Here is a 13,997-nt window from a genome sequence, read left to right as displayed (position 1 = left end):
AACCTTAAAACACTAATGTAAACACAACACCAACATTTAAAATAACATAAACAGATGTTAGTTTTTTCACACAGCAGATTCTGTTTGCTTTTACAAAACAGGTAAGGGACCCTACACCAGACAGACCTAATCTCAGTGCGTTGATGTGTCCAGCTAATCTGAGATTTAGGTTAATGTGATCTGTGGTTCTAGATGAGCTGCTTCAAAGATCACAACCTAATTACGAGTCCCTCAGTCCTGCCTCCGTGGTCAGATGGCGGGATTGAGAGCATCGTAGAGCCTCTGCACTGCCAGATCCACCATCTCTCTCAGGGAGTCGTCCTCTGTTCCTTCATCATCCACGTAGCAAACGCTCTGATCAGGATGACACCAAAGAGAAATCCTCAAAATAGCAAAAAACAACCGTGATCGCACACAAACAGCCAGTTCAGCTCCGCACCCTCGTGTCCAGGCTGATAAGAATCGTCCTCCCATCCACCGTGACCGAGACGTTTTTGTCGTCGGTGAGCTCCACACACTCCTCTCCAAACATTTCCCTGCAGTCAGACAGCGAGATGGTTCAAAAACACTCACTCAAACATTCCATACGAGTAGATGTGGCTTAGAATACCTACTGTAACATGACTCCCAGCCGTGCTTGGAAAACAGTAATGTCCATTATGGCATTCTGTGTCTCCATGACTACAAACAAATCGTGGGGGGAAAATTTCAGAAAAGATTATTATACAGTAAGGAATCTACATGGCACATGAACAGAAACAGACCTTTCAGGGCTTTTGGGTTTGATTGGACCTCCAGCACTACGGTGGCGATGGCGTCTGCGTACATGTCATTGATAGGGTTTGCGATCCACTGAAATAAAAGGGAAGAGTGAGGTGTGACAAGCTGCTCCCACTAGGGGGAGACATTTTGCAGGCGTGGGTAAACTCGAACAGAACTAAATTCCGAACCACCCCTGGGTACCCAGATCCTATCGCTCACCTCCAGCAGCACCATTCCAACCTCGTGGATCAGAGTGACGCTTTTAAAAACCTTCAAAGTGTTCTTCTCGGTTCCGTCCAGCTCCTCCACATCACCTTAAACAAAAGAAGAAAGCATCAGTGTGAAGGAGAAACAGAGAGCTGGTGCCAGCCTGAGCGGAGGAAGCCTTACCAGTGAGGTTCCGGAGGTGACAGACGAGCAGTGAGTACGGCCCTGTGAAGGGGATGGCCTGGGACTGTTTCACCGTGCTCATGGCCAGTTCTGTGTATGCTGCAAGACAAGCACTTTTGATGTAAATCTGTCAGGATAGCCCTGATACCCAAAATATGACTCACTAGAAAGGTCAGAAGGGTTGAGGATGTGATAGTTGAAGTTCTTCTTCACCAGAATGCCTGACACCCTTTGGCCCTGAACACACTTATTATCAGCCAGAGAGCCCATCACCTGAGAGAGGATGAGACGTTTGTGTCAAACATGCACAAAACTCATTTGGATCCTTGCAAATGCAGCTGACAGGAATTTACACCACAAAACCTGGAAGGAGGCAGAAAAAACACTGGATTTTAATGACCTTGGCCAGTTTCTCTCCTCTGAAGTTGAGAGTGACGGCTTCTGTATTGCGTGGGTTGTGGACTTCGATGTGAACCTGGTCATTATCCTCATATTCCCTGATGAGCGCAGCCTTCAGACGGGCCATCTCATTCTGCTCCCCGTGGACCAGGATCTGAGGAGGAAATGCTTGTTTTCAGGCTGATACTCATTTAAACTTGAATCAATTTGGTTCTTCTGCCCTGGTTCAGTTTGTGGCAGTATTTGGTCCTAAACTGGCTTCTCTTGTCTTCCCATTAAATTAAAAACACTCCTCCTGACCTACAAGGTTGTCAGAGGCCACGAGTCTCTACTGGGGTCATTAAGGGGAGTATTAGCCCATCTGGCCCCCACTACTGTGGACCCAGCTCCCTGCCCAGGTACGGGAGGCTGACTCCCTCTCTACTTTGAAGAATAGACTTAAAACCTTCCTCTTTTAGAAAGCTTATAGTCAGTAATTCTGTAGTTAGTTAGTAGTACTACTACTTAGTTAGTAGTTAGTAATTCTGTCATTATTCTAGTCACACTACTTCTCATTCCATCTTAGCTATGCTGCCATAGGCCGAGGCTGCTTCCTCTGCCTCCCTGTATTAATCTACAGGTATCACAGACCCCAAGGAGAAACCATGTGTTTGGTCTTCTTCCAGGTTTCCTTTTTTTATAAGGCCACTGCTGCTTGTTGGGGGTCAGGCTCTGGGACAATTCTGCTGTAACAGAAGCTGGATAGATAAGATGATTTGAACTGAATCCTACCACGTGTGGTGGTTTGAGAGCTCTGATGAACTCGCTGGTCTGCTGGTAGTCAGTGTGGGCTGAGAACGAGATGTAATCCACTGACATTTTCAGCTGCAGCTTCTGCCCTGACATGGTGGTGATCTCCTCTGGTTCTGACATGATGTGCTGAAGGAACAAAACAAGGATCAATGACGGCGCCGCAAAAATGCAATTTCCTTCATTTCGTTTGGCAGCCTGACCTTTGCCAGGGTTCCCTCTACACAGTATCCAGCAATGATCACTCCGTTCCTCTTGTCGGTGCACCAGCTCTCAAAGAGCTCTCTGGATAGGCCGCTCTGCATCATTCCAGGAGATGCCATGACCACGCTTGGACCGATGTCATCAAAGTGATCCATGCTCTGGACAAAACCAACACATTCCCTAAGGATAACCCGGGCCACGAATCCCTGTGACTGTGGTGCGGCTCAACTCACCTTGAGATTGCTGATGTGCTTGAAGACAAAAGGGTTGTTAATGTTGATGGCCTTGCGTATCTTGTCGTTCATAGCGTTGACGTAGGTCTGGTACACAGCCATGCACTTCTTGGCCAGGGATGAGGCGTAGTAGATGGGGATGTCATGCAGCTCTGGGTGGTTCTGCCAGTACTCATCTGCAGGACAGTAAAACACTCTAAGAAATTGGAGTGGCGTCAACAGAACATCTTTAAGCAAAGGAACCAAAAGAAGAGCTTCAGGACAAGAAGGTAGGTTTAGATTTAGAGTCATGTTTTACCCAGGATAAGCAGCAGTTCCTGAGCCCGTCCCAGGGCAAACACGGGGATTAAACAGCGACCTTCCCTGTTGACGATGTCATGGACCGTGTTGCAGAACCGAGCCTCCCGCTCCTCCCTCTTCTCGTGGATATGGGTGCCATAGGTCGACTCCTGTCAACAGAATGGCAGCAATTAGCTCACAATCCATTTAAGACATCCCAGAAGGGTTTGTTGTAAGGTGTCATCTGGCCTACTATGATTAAGATGTCAGGTTTGACACTGGGAATCTCAGCCGCCATCAGATGTCTGTCTTCCTGCCGTGAGAAGTCTCCTGTGTACAGCAGCTGCAAATAAGAAACTGAATCAACAGGGAAGCTTGCTAAAGGTTAAAAGGAAAAATCAGGAGAATTACCTTGACTCCAGCTATTTCGATCATGAACATAGCAGCCCCCAGCACATGGCCAGCATGGTAACACCAGAACTTTATCCCAGCCACTTCCCTGACCTCATGGAAATTAATGGTCTCAATCTTATCCATACTCTCCTCCAGGTCAGTCTCAGCATACAGCATTTCATCAGCAGAAATATTGCTGCAACGAAACAAACCCGTTTATTTAATGTATGTTATGTGTTCTTATCTTGAAGGAATTTTGTATGGCGACGTCTTCCAACCTGACTTTTACATAGTCTGACAGTAGCCAGCGGTAGATGGCCTTTGTGGCGTGGGTCATGAAGGTTCTCCCTTTAAAACTGGTCTTCTGAAGGAACCATGGGAGAGCTCCACAGTGATCCAAATGGAAACTTTATAAATCAATGATAAATGACAAGAAAATCACAAGAGATTACACCCCAGAGAGCAAATATTTAAATTAATTTATTCATTTAAATTTTGATTACTGGCTGATGAGCAGCAGATCAATCTCAGCTGGGTCAATCAAGTCTATGTACGGGAGTGCATCCATTCCCTCCAACCCAGGGTGGATGCCACAGTCCAGCTGCCAGAAAATAGATTTTATTAGGTCTTTTCTACAGGAGCTTTGCTCTAGACCAAATCTCTGTTAAAGGATTAATGAATAAGTAATATTTTGAATACTTAAATCTAGACTGACATGCATTTTACTGTCACATTCGGTTACACTCTAATTTATAATTTCTAATAAAATAAAGACAAAAATATTTACCATGATTTTCCTCCCTTTGAACTCTAGGATGATGCATGACCTCCCAACCTCTTGACCAGCACCCCTTTATTAACATAAAAATTTAATTTGATATATCAAAGAAGCAGTATATAAAAAATATTAATAAATCCTTATAACTCACAGTGGACGAATAAGAAGCTGGTCGCTTTCCTCTGCAGGTACATTAACATCTATTTTGCGTTTTGTTGACATATCTTAGAAAAAAAATATCCAGACAGGATTGTGACAATAATAGTGAAATAAATAATAAAAATCAGCAAATATACCCATCCATTCCGACTAGCGTTCAATGAATGAACAACGACCACTTAAATTTAGCGTCACACTTCCGGCGTTGTGTCAAAATACCGTCGACAAGAATCTTAAAGGTTAAGAAGTGTTCCGGTGTGGTTTTTGCGGTTGACAAGTCTCATGAGTAAATATGCCAATATAAACTATTAAACATAGAAAACTCTTGAATAAATATCCAACAATAATAAATATAATAACTAGAAGCTCCTCAGCTTGGTTTTAAATTTGCAAGATGATTTTATTCGTTACGTCTCCTTTAAGTGCCGTTGGGTGTAGGCTGTGAAACTAAAAGGCGAAAGAGCGAACTGGAGGTAAATAGAACGCTTCCTTCTTAAAAAACCTTGTAAATTAATTAGATTTTCCTTCAAACGGTGCATAGAGACGGCTGCTGACAGAGCATATGTGACGATAACGCTAGGCTAACTCTCCTGATCGAAGCTTTTGTGTTCGCCCGTTTCAAACTGCCCAATTTTAAACTCTAGTGTGAAAGCTGCCGTTTTAAGGTGAAGCAACATCTAATAGTTTTATCAATACTTTTGTATTTGTTTAGATAACGGGCGATGGATAGCCTTGTTTTAGCGCTTCCTGTTGCCGAATAGGCAGGTGAAAGTAAAAAGTGATGAATAAGTTCAGGGTAACGTGTTGTCTCGGTTGGTTCATTTTAAAACCAGGATGCAGGTCAGAGTCCTGCAGCCACCATGGTAGTTTGAGATACTGTTACAAAGGCAGGTGGAAAGGATAAACAGACTGTAAATTTATCTGCTGTCCATTTGCAACTCAATAGAGTCCCTCTAACTCTTTGTGTGTTCACTTGCTGTTGTGTTACTGTCATATCATGCAATACTGTCAAATGGTTCTCTGCATGACAAAATGTGGCGAATGCATCAAACCATCCCACGCACTCTTGTTGTAAATGATTGCATAATTCACGCGTCCTGTATTATTCATGCAAAAGTATTTGAATTAAACTTTTAATGATTAATTATAGTGTAGTAACAACTGTACTCGTGCAAAGGTTATCTGTGCTGAGGCTAAAAACTCTGGGTTGTGGTGCTTTAAACACTCTTCAGGTCGCAGAGGTCCGGAGAGGGGATGCAACCTGTGGTTCGTCATGGTGAACAATGTTCCGGAAAGTGAAAAAGCGCCACAGCAGCAGCAGTTCCCAGAGCAGTGAGATCAGTACTAAAAGCAAAGTAAAACACACGTTTGACTCTACTTCTCTGTTGTTTGTTTTGGACCAAGGCAACGACCACCCTTGTTTTTGAATGCTTGTAGTCTGTGGACTCCAGTTTGGGAGGCCTGTCCAGGTCCAGCACAGTCGCCAGTCTTGACACAGACTCCACCAAGAGTTCCGGTCAGTTTTCTTTAGTCCCTCATCACCTAAACGCCTCCTTTTCTTATCTGTTTATCCACCTTGTCACCGTAGGCAACAACTCGTCTGAAGCGTGTGCTGAGTTCCGGGTGAGGTATGTGGGAGCGATTGAGAAGTTGGAGTTTAACATGAGCAAGACCCTCCAGGAGCCTCTGGACCTCATCGGCTACATCGATGCGGCTCAGGTGAGAAGCCACAGGAGCGAATCGATGGTGTCGCGTTAAAAAAGATGCTGGAAAATCTTTTTTGCTTCACAGCAAGATGGGAAGTTGCCTTTTGTTCCCAGAGACAGAGAGATGATCCTGGGGGTGTCCAAGTATGGCGTCAAAGTGGCCTCACTGGACCAATGTGTGAGTGGAACCTCATTGTATTTTACACTTTAACCTGCTGACCTAACGGGACAAAATGAAGGTGTCTGATTTGCTGTTGTGACCAGGACGTGCTGCATAGGCACCCTTTGTACCTGATTGTGCGCATGTTGTGTTACGATGACGGCTTGGGCGCAGGAAAGAACCTCCTGGCTCTCAAGACCACGGACGCCCAGCAGGAAGGGTGCAGCATCTGGGTGTACCAGTGCAGCAGCTCGGTGAGGATAAACTCCACCGTGAGCGATGCGATGTGTCATTATGTCAAAACACTGTTGTTTTCTTTATTTCAGGAGCAGGCTCAGTCCATCTGCAAGGTCCTGTCGGCTTCCTTTGACTGCGCTCTGTCCTTGGACAAGTCCTGATGGTCAGAGAAGAGGAGGAGATCTGAGGAGACTGATGAAACAACTGCTAATGACAGCAACAGGCTCAACGTTTCCTGTTCTTCACCTGTATGTTTGAGCACAAAGGATGGAAGTGAGGGAGAAAAGGGGGACTTTCCTGAAGCCAATGGAAGAACAGAGGCTTTCACATCATATTTAATGTAAATTATGGCTCTTAATGGTACAGAAGGGTAACGAGAAACCAGAGAGTACACAACTTTCTTTCAGGTGTTCTGGTACACTTGAAAGTACTTAATCAGAACTGTAACCCACAAATTAAACTCCTTCATTTGTGGTGTTCATTCACTTCTGTTTTTTAAAATCATGTTGTAGATTTATGCTGGTACCAAAAGCTTGAAGTGTTCTGATTTGATACCACACATTTGTGGTTTTCAGTATTTAATAATACAGTTCATTAGACTCCCTGAAACAATGGTAAAAACCTTTCTGGTACTAAGATCAATGTGTTTACAATGTTTGATTTTAATTTCAAAAGTTGATTGAAAAATGTGACATAAAGGTACGAATGAGAAGAAGCCTTTGGTGTTTTTACACATTAAAGCATTATTTCTCCTGTTTGCTGCAGTTTTATTTCCAAAAGTGTATTAAAACTCGCACAGGCATCAAACCCCCCACAGAGGGCGCCATTGTTACAATGATGTCAAATAGTCCAATTTAAACACCGCATTTCACGATGAGAAAAATAATCCCATTAAAGGAACTCAAACAATCGTATCTTTAATATTTTATTTCCAGCTGTTTTCCCATTTACTGTACAACAGGTAAGAGCCAATGTAGTAACCAACAAACAATTACATTTATTCTTCCCAGTTTTGAGTGAGCAGCCGAGCGTTTATCAGCTCATCGACCGCAGCATTGAGACATGTATGGGTTCTTTTCTTTACATTTAAATATAAACACAACCAAACTATGTACACAAATAGTTTCTCAAATCTTCCAATTTCCAGTGAGTTTATGTGACGAAGAAAGAGGATCAACTCTGACCTGCACGTCACATTTTCATTCACAAATCCACCAAAGGGTTTCAGATCAAATGCCTCAATAAAAATACGAACAGAACCACAGTTGCTCTGCAACTAAAACTGAAGGTGACTGGCATCAAAAGGCTGTAGTTTGTTTCATGACACCATGGAGAAACTTGTCTTTAGACGCTGGAGGATCAGAGATGCAGGAGGGATCCTGGCTGGGGGGAAGATCATGAAATCAGATTCTCTGTTGATGACACACACTCACTCTCCGTCCTCTGATGAGGCAGGCGACAGGTTTATGCAGACAGGATGGACTGCTGCACCCATCTTACCTGAACCTGCATCTGTTACTGTGAGTGTGTGTGTGGAAGCGCTCAGCGGAGATGGGAACTGGTTCACAGCTGCATCTCGTGCTTATGAGAAAAATGAGCTACAGGAAGTGGCAGGAGCAGCATATTCACATAGGTTCCCGGCTAACATTAGCACCAATAAGAAGACCTCAGCACTGGAGGGCTACAATGAGAAGCAGGGAGGCGTTTAGAGCAGCTCACACATGGAGGCGCAACGAGGATGAAGAAGAAGTTCACATTTGGAGTCGATGGGAGGCTAAAACATGCTTGCAGTGGAGAGAAATGATGAAATACTGTACATATACCCTTCATGGTGTCACGTGTTGTGACGGGGATAAAGATGAGAAAAGTGCATTTATTGTTAGAGGTCGTTCACTACAATCATCATTTAGAGCTTTGAGTCTTGATCAGGAACATTAACAGCAAGCATCCAAAGGCCACGTCGACAGGCTTTGGACGCCAATAAGACAATTTCAGGGGTGCAGCGATGCTGCGATGTCAGCAGCGATGGGAGGGCCAACAGGTGGGGGGCGGGGGGCAGACGATGAGGGACCACTTAGTCAGCGATGAATTGCACAAACGTCACCGGGAAAGCCCCTCGTCTCATCGGCTCGCCTTCGATGTGGCCCAGCTGTGAAAGAAAAAGGTGAGAGTCGAGGAGAGGTGGAATAATGATATGAATGAAAAAAAGTAATCTAATTACTTACATACCAGACTAAAATGAACCTAAACACAAAATCTGAATCGTTATTGAAGGAGTCAATATCGATCAATAGAGCAAAAGCTGATTTTTCATTGAATATCTGCTAAGATATTATTTAGAAAGCTGCTTCTACCCGATTAAATTCTGTGTATTTTGCACAATTTCAGAAATCATTAGGAAATTTAGTTGTTTTTTTTATTTGATGTAAATCTATTTTCAAAAATCATCATAACCATCTATCCTAACTAAACACAGAACACAAGTGTGAGCTATGAGACTAATCCACCATTAAGACCTTCGTCATATTAAACAGGATTTGCCGTTTTTCTCTGTTGTTATTTACTTCTTTCCTCTCACCCAGACAACAACATGGAAACACGTCTGCCAGTCAGCTTAGCTGGAACACCACAGGAAGTGCTCGCCTGACTAAAGTCAACATTAGTTTCACATGACTGCCAGGAAGTAACAGCATATCATGTTTGTAACACCCATGATTGAAAAGCTAAGCTAATAAGCCATAAACAAATCTACTACCGGTAGTTCCCGCACAGCCTAAAAAGGACATCCAAGTTTTTGTGTGGACCAGAGGAAGAGACAAATAACAAGAAAAAGTCAGCTATCCTTTTAATTAATATGACATCACTACATATTACCTTGGCTGACACAGAAGACGTATAATGTCCATTTAAGTAATTTCTAACGCCTTCTACACCTGAAAATAAGAAAGCTTGTTTCTGCATGTCTTGAAAGCCTAAACATAAGCAGGATATTGTGGAAAGAGACATAACTAAGTTTAAACCTAAAGTACAGCAAATACAAATCCATTAAAATATCTGAAATCATCTGACGACCGTCACACATGAGCTTATTCTCTGCTTCAGTTCATCATAATACTTCAAATAGTGACCTCAGAGGGCCGGATGGGGACAGAGTGAATAAATACAGCCATTTTTCTGCAGCTGGTTGGCATCTAAAGAGGGGACTTCACAGAGGAAGCAGCAGCTTTTTTGTTGCGGTCGGAAAAAGAGCATCGGCGAGTGTGAGGTCATGGCTTTCTGCCGCGGCGCCATGGTTACGCAGCCAGAGAGGAGGTGGACCGCGCTTTGCTGAAGTATCACCAACAAACGGTTAATACTGACCCACCACTCCTGGTCCTCCTCTCCATCCACCACGATCACCTCACCCTCGGTGAACGTCAGCTCGTCCGGGTTGTCGGCCACACAGTTGTAGATGGCTTTCACTCGCTTCGGTTTCTGTTTCTGGAAAAACAAGAGACGGTGACGCCCAACTTTGGGTACCGACACTTTTGCGTTCCACAAATATCATTGTTTTGGGTTTTTTTGACAGTGGCAGGAACCTGGGGGATCAGAAAGGCCACCAGCAAGAGTAGGAAACCAGAACCCTTAGCTCTGCGCACTTAGATTAGATTTAGACAGTTAATGTTATTTTGTCATCCACGCCTGAAGGTGGCGCTGTTAGATAGTTTTAGGGCTAAAGCTATAGAAACGTGCAGGAAGTTAAGAGTTTAGAGCTAAATGCTTTGTTTCAATAATAAAATCAGCTATAGATTAAAAAGGCACAGGCTTGATCTTGGCTCATTTCTGAATAGAAACTGAACACCTCAGTCTGTGGTGTCTAAAAAGGAAACTGGTCGTGGATTAAACCTTTAAATCAACAGTCAGAGGATCAACGCAACAGACTAATAAACAGTCATGAGAAGAGGAAGAGGGACTCACATAGAAGGCCTTCCTCATCATGGGTGCTGGCGGCAGAGACTGACCTATGGAGTTCTGGGGGCACCCTGGCACTTCCTTAGCTGGAACAGGAAGTGGAAATGACATCACCACAACAACAGAGGGAAGAGGAGCCGACAGATAATAAAACAATCTGACAGCATCTCACTGGGCACTGGACACTTTCAACAGATCGGCCGCACTAACCTTGTCGTTCGATGGACTGTGTTCTGTTTAGATTTCCTCTGTTGAAGCTTTTATCGTTGCTGAAACGTAAAAGGACACAAGAGTTTCAAAGCAGCAGTCGGAAGCAGTGAACTCCTCAGATTTATGACGGCATCGTCAGCCCCAAGCTGGATAAAAACAGCACCACTCTGGCTGCAGAGGAATGTGACCGTTCTGCTAAACAGCCACCGTGCAGCTTTGTGTGTGACATTAGAGGACAACAGGAACCTTGAAAAAAACTGCCCTTACCCAGCAGGAGATTTGGGCGGCACCACCCTGGAGCCGCCTTGGCCCGACTTGGACTGTATATTCATGGCATCCATCTTTGCCACAGGAGCAGGACCCAGACCTGGAACACAGAGGTGGAAATTCCTACTGGATCCCTTTTCGCCTTGTTCAGAGTCAGAAAGCAAAATGAAAGCTAATTCTGCGTGACAGAGGACGGGTCCCGTACCTCCAGTTGAAATCAGTCTTATAGGCGGGACCGGTGGGTGCATGTTGGGCGGGTCTGAAGATGACCTCTGCCGGCCCATCGCGTCTAAAGAACCGGGCTTCCAGCTGCCGGATGCTGGAGACTGGCCCATCCCCCCGAGGCCAGATAACTGGACTGAGAGAGAGAAACAGAAGAGTTATTAAGACCAAACTGTGTCCGCATTACAAGGCTGGATGTTTCCATCTGACTGTAATTGGAAGGGACAGTTAATGGGGAGAGGGAATGTACGGAGCGTCACGCTGCAGAGAAGCGAGCTGAGCCACAGGACCAGAGACTCATCCTCTGCTCTGCTGGCAGATCTCCAGACAGCCACTAATGATATTAAAGTCTGACTGGGGGGGGGGGGGGGGGGGGTGTCACAAGACAGCTCGCCTTCAAAGCTATAATCAAGTTTTTAAAGCCACGTCAACAGAAAAGAGTCCTGTCTAATGATGCTGCACTTTTAAGCTGCGATTTAATTTGTGCCTAATCAATTTAGGACACAAGAGTTTTCCAGGTTAAAAGGTTAAAGATCCGACAGAATCGGATGCACAGGACAGATCTGTAAAACGTGGAGTCCTTGGAGGACACCTTCGCTAAATCCCACCGCCCCAGGGCAACAACTCAGGTCAGGATCATGGGACACATGATTTTAATCCCGCTTCCCTTCTTCCGTTGCTTACCCAGATTCCTGGGGGGGAGGGGTGGTGCCGCCGGGCTGCCCGGCTGCTGTGGGCCGCTGCTGAGGATGGTGCCGTAGGTCTCGTTGTTGACCAGGCTGGGCATGAAGGCGCGCTGCTTGTCCTTCATGAGGCCGGCAGCGTCGCGGCCTGCAGAGCCCAGACTGGAGTGGTGGTGGTGGGAGTTGTTACTGGGGGTGTAGCAGCTGACGGGCCGCTCGTCTCTGCGAAGTGGGCTGGGCTGGAAAGTTGGGAGTTTGGTCTTAAATGTTAAAAATCTACAGATTGAGCATTTCTTGTATTGATTCAATTGGGAGACAATGGTCCTTGAACACCCATTTTCCTGACAACACTAATTTTCATGTCCAGCTTTTTTAAGACTTTTCCCACCCCCCCCCCATATCTTTTACCTTCTCGTCCAAATCTTCATCACTTTCATCCAAGTCTTCATGCTGCAGGCACCATTCATACTCCACATGGACGTGGGCGTTGAATTTCCCCGCCAGCGCCTGGTTCAACTGTGAATAAAACACAAAGAAAAGACATTTCTTCGATGGTTTCGGGACACAAATGTGGGTATCAGTGAAGTTAAAACACGGGGAGCTCACCAGTTCCTCACACTGTACATGTTTGAGCCTCCGTGCAATATCCAGTGGTGTCTCCCCGGCCTCATTAGCTGCAGGAAAAAGAAAACAAACATCAGAAACATGTAATTACTGTCGTAACCTCATGTATAAATACGCAGCCCGTTCAATTTCCTCCCATTTAAATTAGACAGAAGAAATGTGTAATTAGACAGTTTCCCACAGTGAAGAGCTTTGGATTCTCCCTGTCCTCTCCGACTGTAGATAAGTGTTGTGACAGAATTACCATGGAGTGCTGGTAAAGGCCACACCTCTGAAAACCCAGTGTGTTTGTGTCTCTGTGTGTGCGTGTGTGTGTGTGAGACTGCGTGGATGTTTTCCACCATTTTAATGTTCGTTCTGACATAAAAAGCCAGTAGTTTAAAAGAGTAGTTTAAAAGCACAGCTACTGAGAATGACGATTCCAGAGAGGTTCAGTGAACGCACCACGGCTGGACCAAGTTTCCTTACCGATGTCTATGGAGGCCTTCCCCCGCAGGAGCAGCTTCAGACACTCGCTGTTGTCGGTCAGGCAGCAGTAGTGCAGCGCCGTGCTGCCTTTTACTGTCTGCTTATCCAAATTCAAGCTGCAGAAAATCACGTACAAATTGTTACTTGTTATTTCCACAAGGGAGCCCCCAGTTTACCCTGGATAACTTTGCAAGTAGGCGACTTGAACAACAGTCACTTCTGTTGTTCCTGCTTTCAACTTTGTTTACCTGTTCTGAGTGAGGAAGTCGACGATGTGCAGAGATGTTCTATCCACCAGCCTGACAGCCAGATGAAGGGCCGTTTCCCCGTGTTCCTGAAACAGAAAGCAGTAACACCTCTGAGGATATGAGACGATGGCGTGAAGGCGCAGAGCAGGAAAGACACAATCTCTGCACTGACGTGTCCGTTTGCCAGAGGTATGGGCTCCATCAGGTCCACTCCCTCGGCGTAAACTTGGATGAGGGAGAAGATGTCCCGAGCCTTCACTGCGTCGCACAGCGTGTGGAGCCTGGAGGTCGTGTCGGGACACTTCTTCCGAGCAAATCTCTTTTCAGTGTACTTGGCGGTGATGAAATCTTTCCTCGCCTGCCTGGTGGAAGATGTGCAGTATTTTCATTTGTAGTCTCAAATTAAAAAGATGTGATTGTAGCTCGTGGCAAGTTTAAATATTTGGTTTGATCTGCAAAATTCAACATGAATTTGACTGTATTGTACAGAGTATTGTGCTCCATCCAACAGAGTAGGGTTTGGATGTGCCCATACAATGGTCGCTGCTGTGCTGTGGCAGAGTGTAACATGATGCTGGTAAGTGAGAGGGAATGAAGATTTCAGGGGTAACTTACATATCGCTGGCCGGGTTGGGTTTCACCACATTTTCAGCACTTAAACAAGCCTCCATGATTTCATTAAAGCCTGCATTCCCCACGTTCTTGGCCAGCTGTGGAGCACACACACACACACACAACACACACACATCAATTCCACCTTGGGCTTCTACTAGGATGCTGCACTGATTTTAAACTGGAAATACCAAATCCGAAAACTATGAAAATGTATATTCCT

At 45.1% G+C, this 13,997-nt stretch overlaps 3 protein-coding genes across 7 annotated transcripts in view; 1 reads left to right on the top strand and 2 right to left on the bottom strand.

Annotated features, from left to right (window-relative positions):
- Nucleotides 1-75: 75 nt before the first annotated feature.
- Nucleotides 76-4,595, bottom strand: LOC101073122 (cleavage and polyadenylation specificity factor subunit 3). The gene is made up of 18 exons (XM_003962484.3): nucleotides 4,379-4,595; nucleotides 4,237-4,300; nucleotides 3,953-4,050; nucleotides 3,728-3,856; nucleotides 3,468-3,645; nucleotides 3,310-3,399; nucleotides 3,076-3,226; nucleotides 2,778-2,953; nucleotides 2,544-2,702; nucleotides 2,323-2,469; nucleotides 1,553-1,705; nucleotides 1,317-1,425; nucleotides 1,153-1,251; nucleotides 982-1,076; nucleotides 765-852; nucleotides 615-681; nucleotides 440-536; nucleotides 76-354 (listed from the first exon to the last, which is right to left on the bottom strand). Exons 1-18 carry the CDS (start codon nucleotides 4,447-4,449, stop codon nucleotides 250-252), a joined length of 2,076 nt encoding a protein of 691 aa, XP_003962533.2. The 5' UTR covers nucleotides 4,450-4,595; the 3' UTR covers nucleotides 76-249.
- A 110-nt stretch (nucleotides 4,596-4,705) lies between these two features.
- Nucleotides 4,706-7,245, top strand: itgb1bp1 (integrin beta 1 binding protein 1). 3 transcript variants are annotated; one of them, XM_003962485.3, is made up of 7 exons: nucleotides 4,707-4,859; nucleotides 5,619-5,741; nucleotides 5,824-5,902; nucleotides 5,975-6,105; nucleotides 6,178-6,270; nucleotides 6,357-6,506; nucleotides 6,579-7,245. In XM_003962485.3, exons 2-7 carry the CDS (start codon nucleotides 5,670-5,672, stop codon nucleotides 6,648-6,650), a joined length of 597 nt encoding a protein of 198 aa, XP_003962534.2. In that variant the 5' UTR covers nucleotides 4,707-4,859; nucleotides 5,619-5,669; the 3' UTR covers nucleotides 6,651-7,245. The 3 variants fall into 3 exon arrangements, with proteins under 3 accessions (XP_029682059.1, XP_003962534.2, XP_029682064.1); XM_029826199.1 differs by having other exon boundaries at nucleotides 4,706-4,859; nucleotides 5,824-6,105; XM_029826204.1 differs by lacking the exon at nucleotides 4,707-4,859 and adding an exon at nucleotides 4,905-5,051 and having other exon boundaries at nucleotides 5,824-6,105.
- Nucleotides 7,246-7,401: 156 nt separating this feature from the next.
- The window catches only part of asap2a (ArfGAP with SH3 domain, ankyrin repeat and PH domain 2a), a 29,115-nt gene continuing 22,519 nt past the window's right edge, over nucleotides 7,402-13,997 (bottom strand). For all 3 annotated transcript variants that reach the window (XM_029826160.1, XM_011617825.2, XM_011617831.2), the window contains 13 exons: nucleotides 13,778-13,872; nucleotides 13,335-13,524; nucleotides 13,163-13,248; nucleotides 12,915-13,030; nucleotides 12,429-12,496; nucleotides 12,231-12,338; nucleotides 11,824-12,061; nucleotides 11,123-11,275; nucleotides 10,918-11,017; nucleotides 10,651-10,709; nucleotides 10,447-10,526; nucleotides 9,850-9,969; nucleotides 7,402-8,638 (listed from right to left, as the gene is read on the bottom strand). In XM_029826160.1, the coding sequence (XP_029682020.1) occupies nucleotides 8,564-8,638; nucleotides 9,850-9,969; nucleotides 10,447-10,526; nucleotides 10,651-10,709; nucleotides 10,918-11,017; nucleotides 11,123-11,275; nucleotides 11,824-12,061; nucleotides 12,231-12,338; nucleotides 12,429-12,496; nucleotides 12,915-13,030; nucleotides 13,163-13,248; nucleotides 13,335-13,524; nucleotides 13,778-13,872 (1,488 nt within the window). In that variant the 3' untranslated portion in view covers nucleotides 7,402-8,563. The remainder of the gene's footprint in view (nucleotides 8,639-9,849; nucleotides 9,970-10,446; nucleotides 10,527-10,650; nucleotides 10,710-10,917; nucleotides 11,018-11,122; nucleotides 11,276-11,823; nucleotides 12,062-12,230; nucleotides 12,339-12,428; nucleotides 12,497-12,914; nucleotides 13,031-13,162; nucleotides 13,249-13,334; nucleotides 13,525-13,777; nucleotides 13,873-13,997) is intronic.

Source organism: Takifugu rubripes, chromosome 2 (assembly GCF_901000725.2).
Source record: "Takifugu rubripes chromosome 2, fTakRub1.2, whole genome shotgun sequence".
NCBI lineage: Eukaryota > Metazoa > Chordata > Actinopteri > Tetraodontiformes > Tetraodontidae > Takifugu > Takifugu rubripes.
This window is presented reverse-complemented; position numbering and strand designations above follow the sequence as displayed.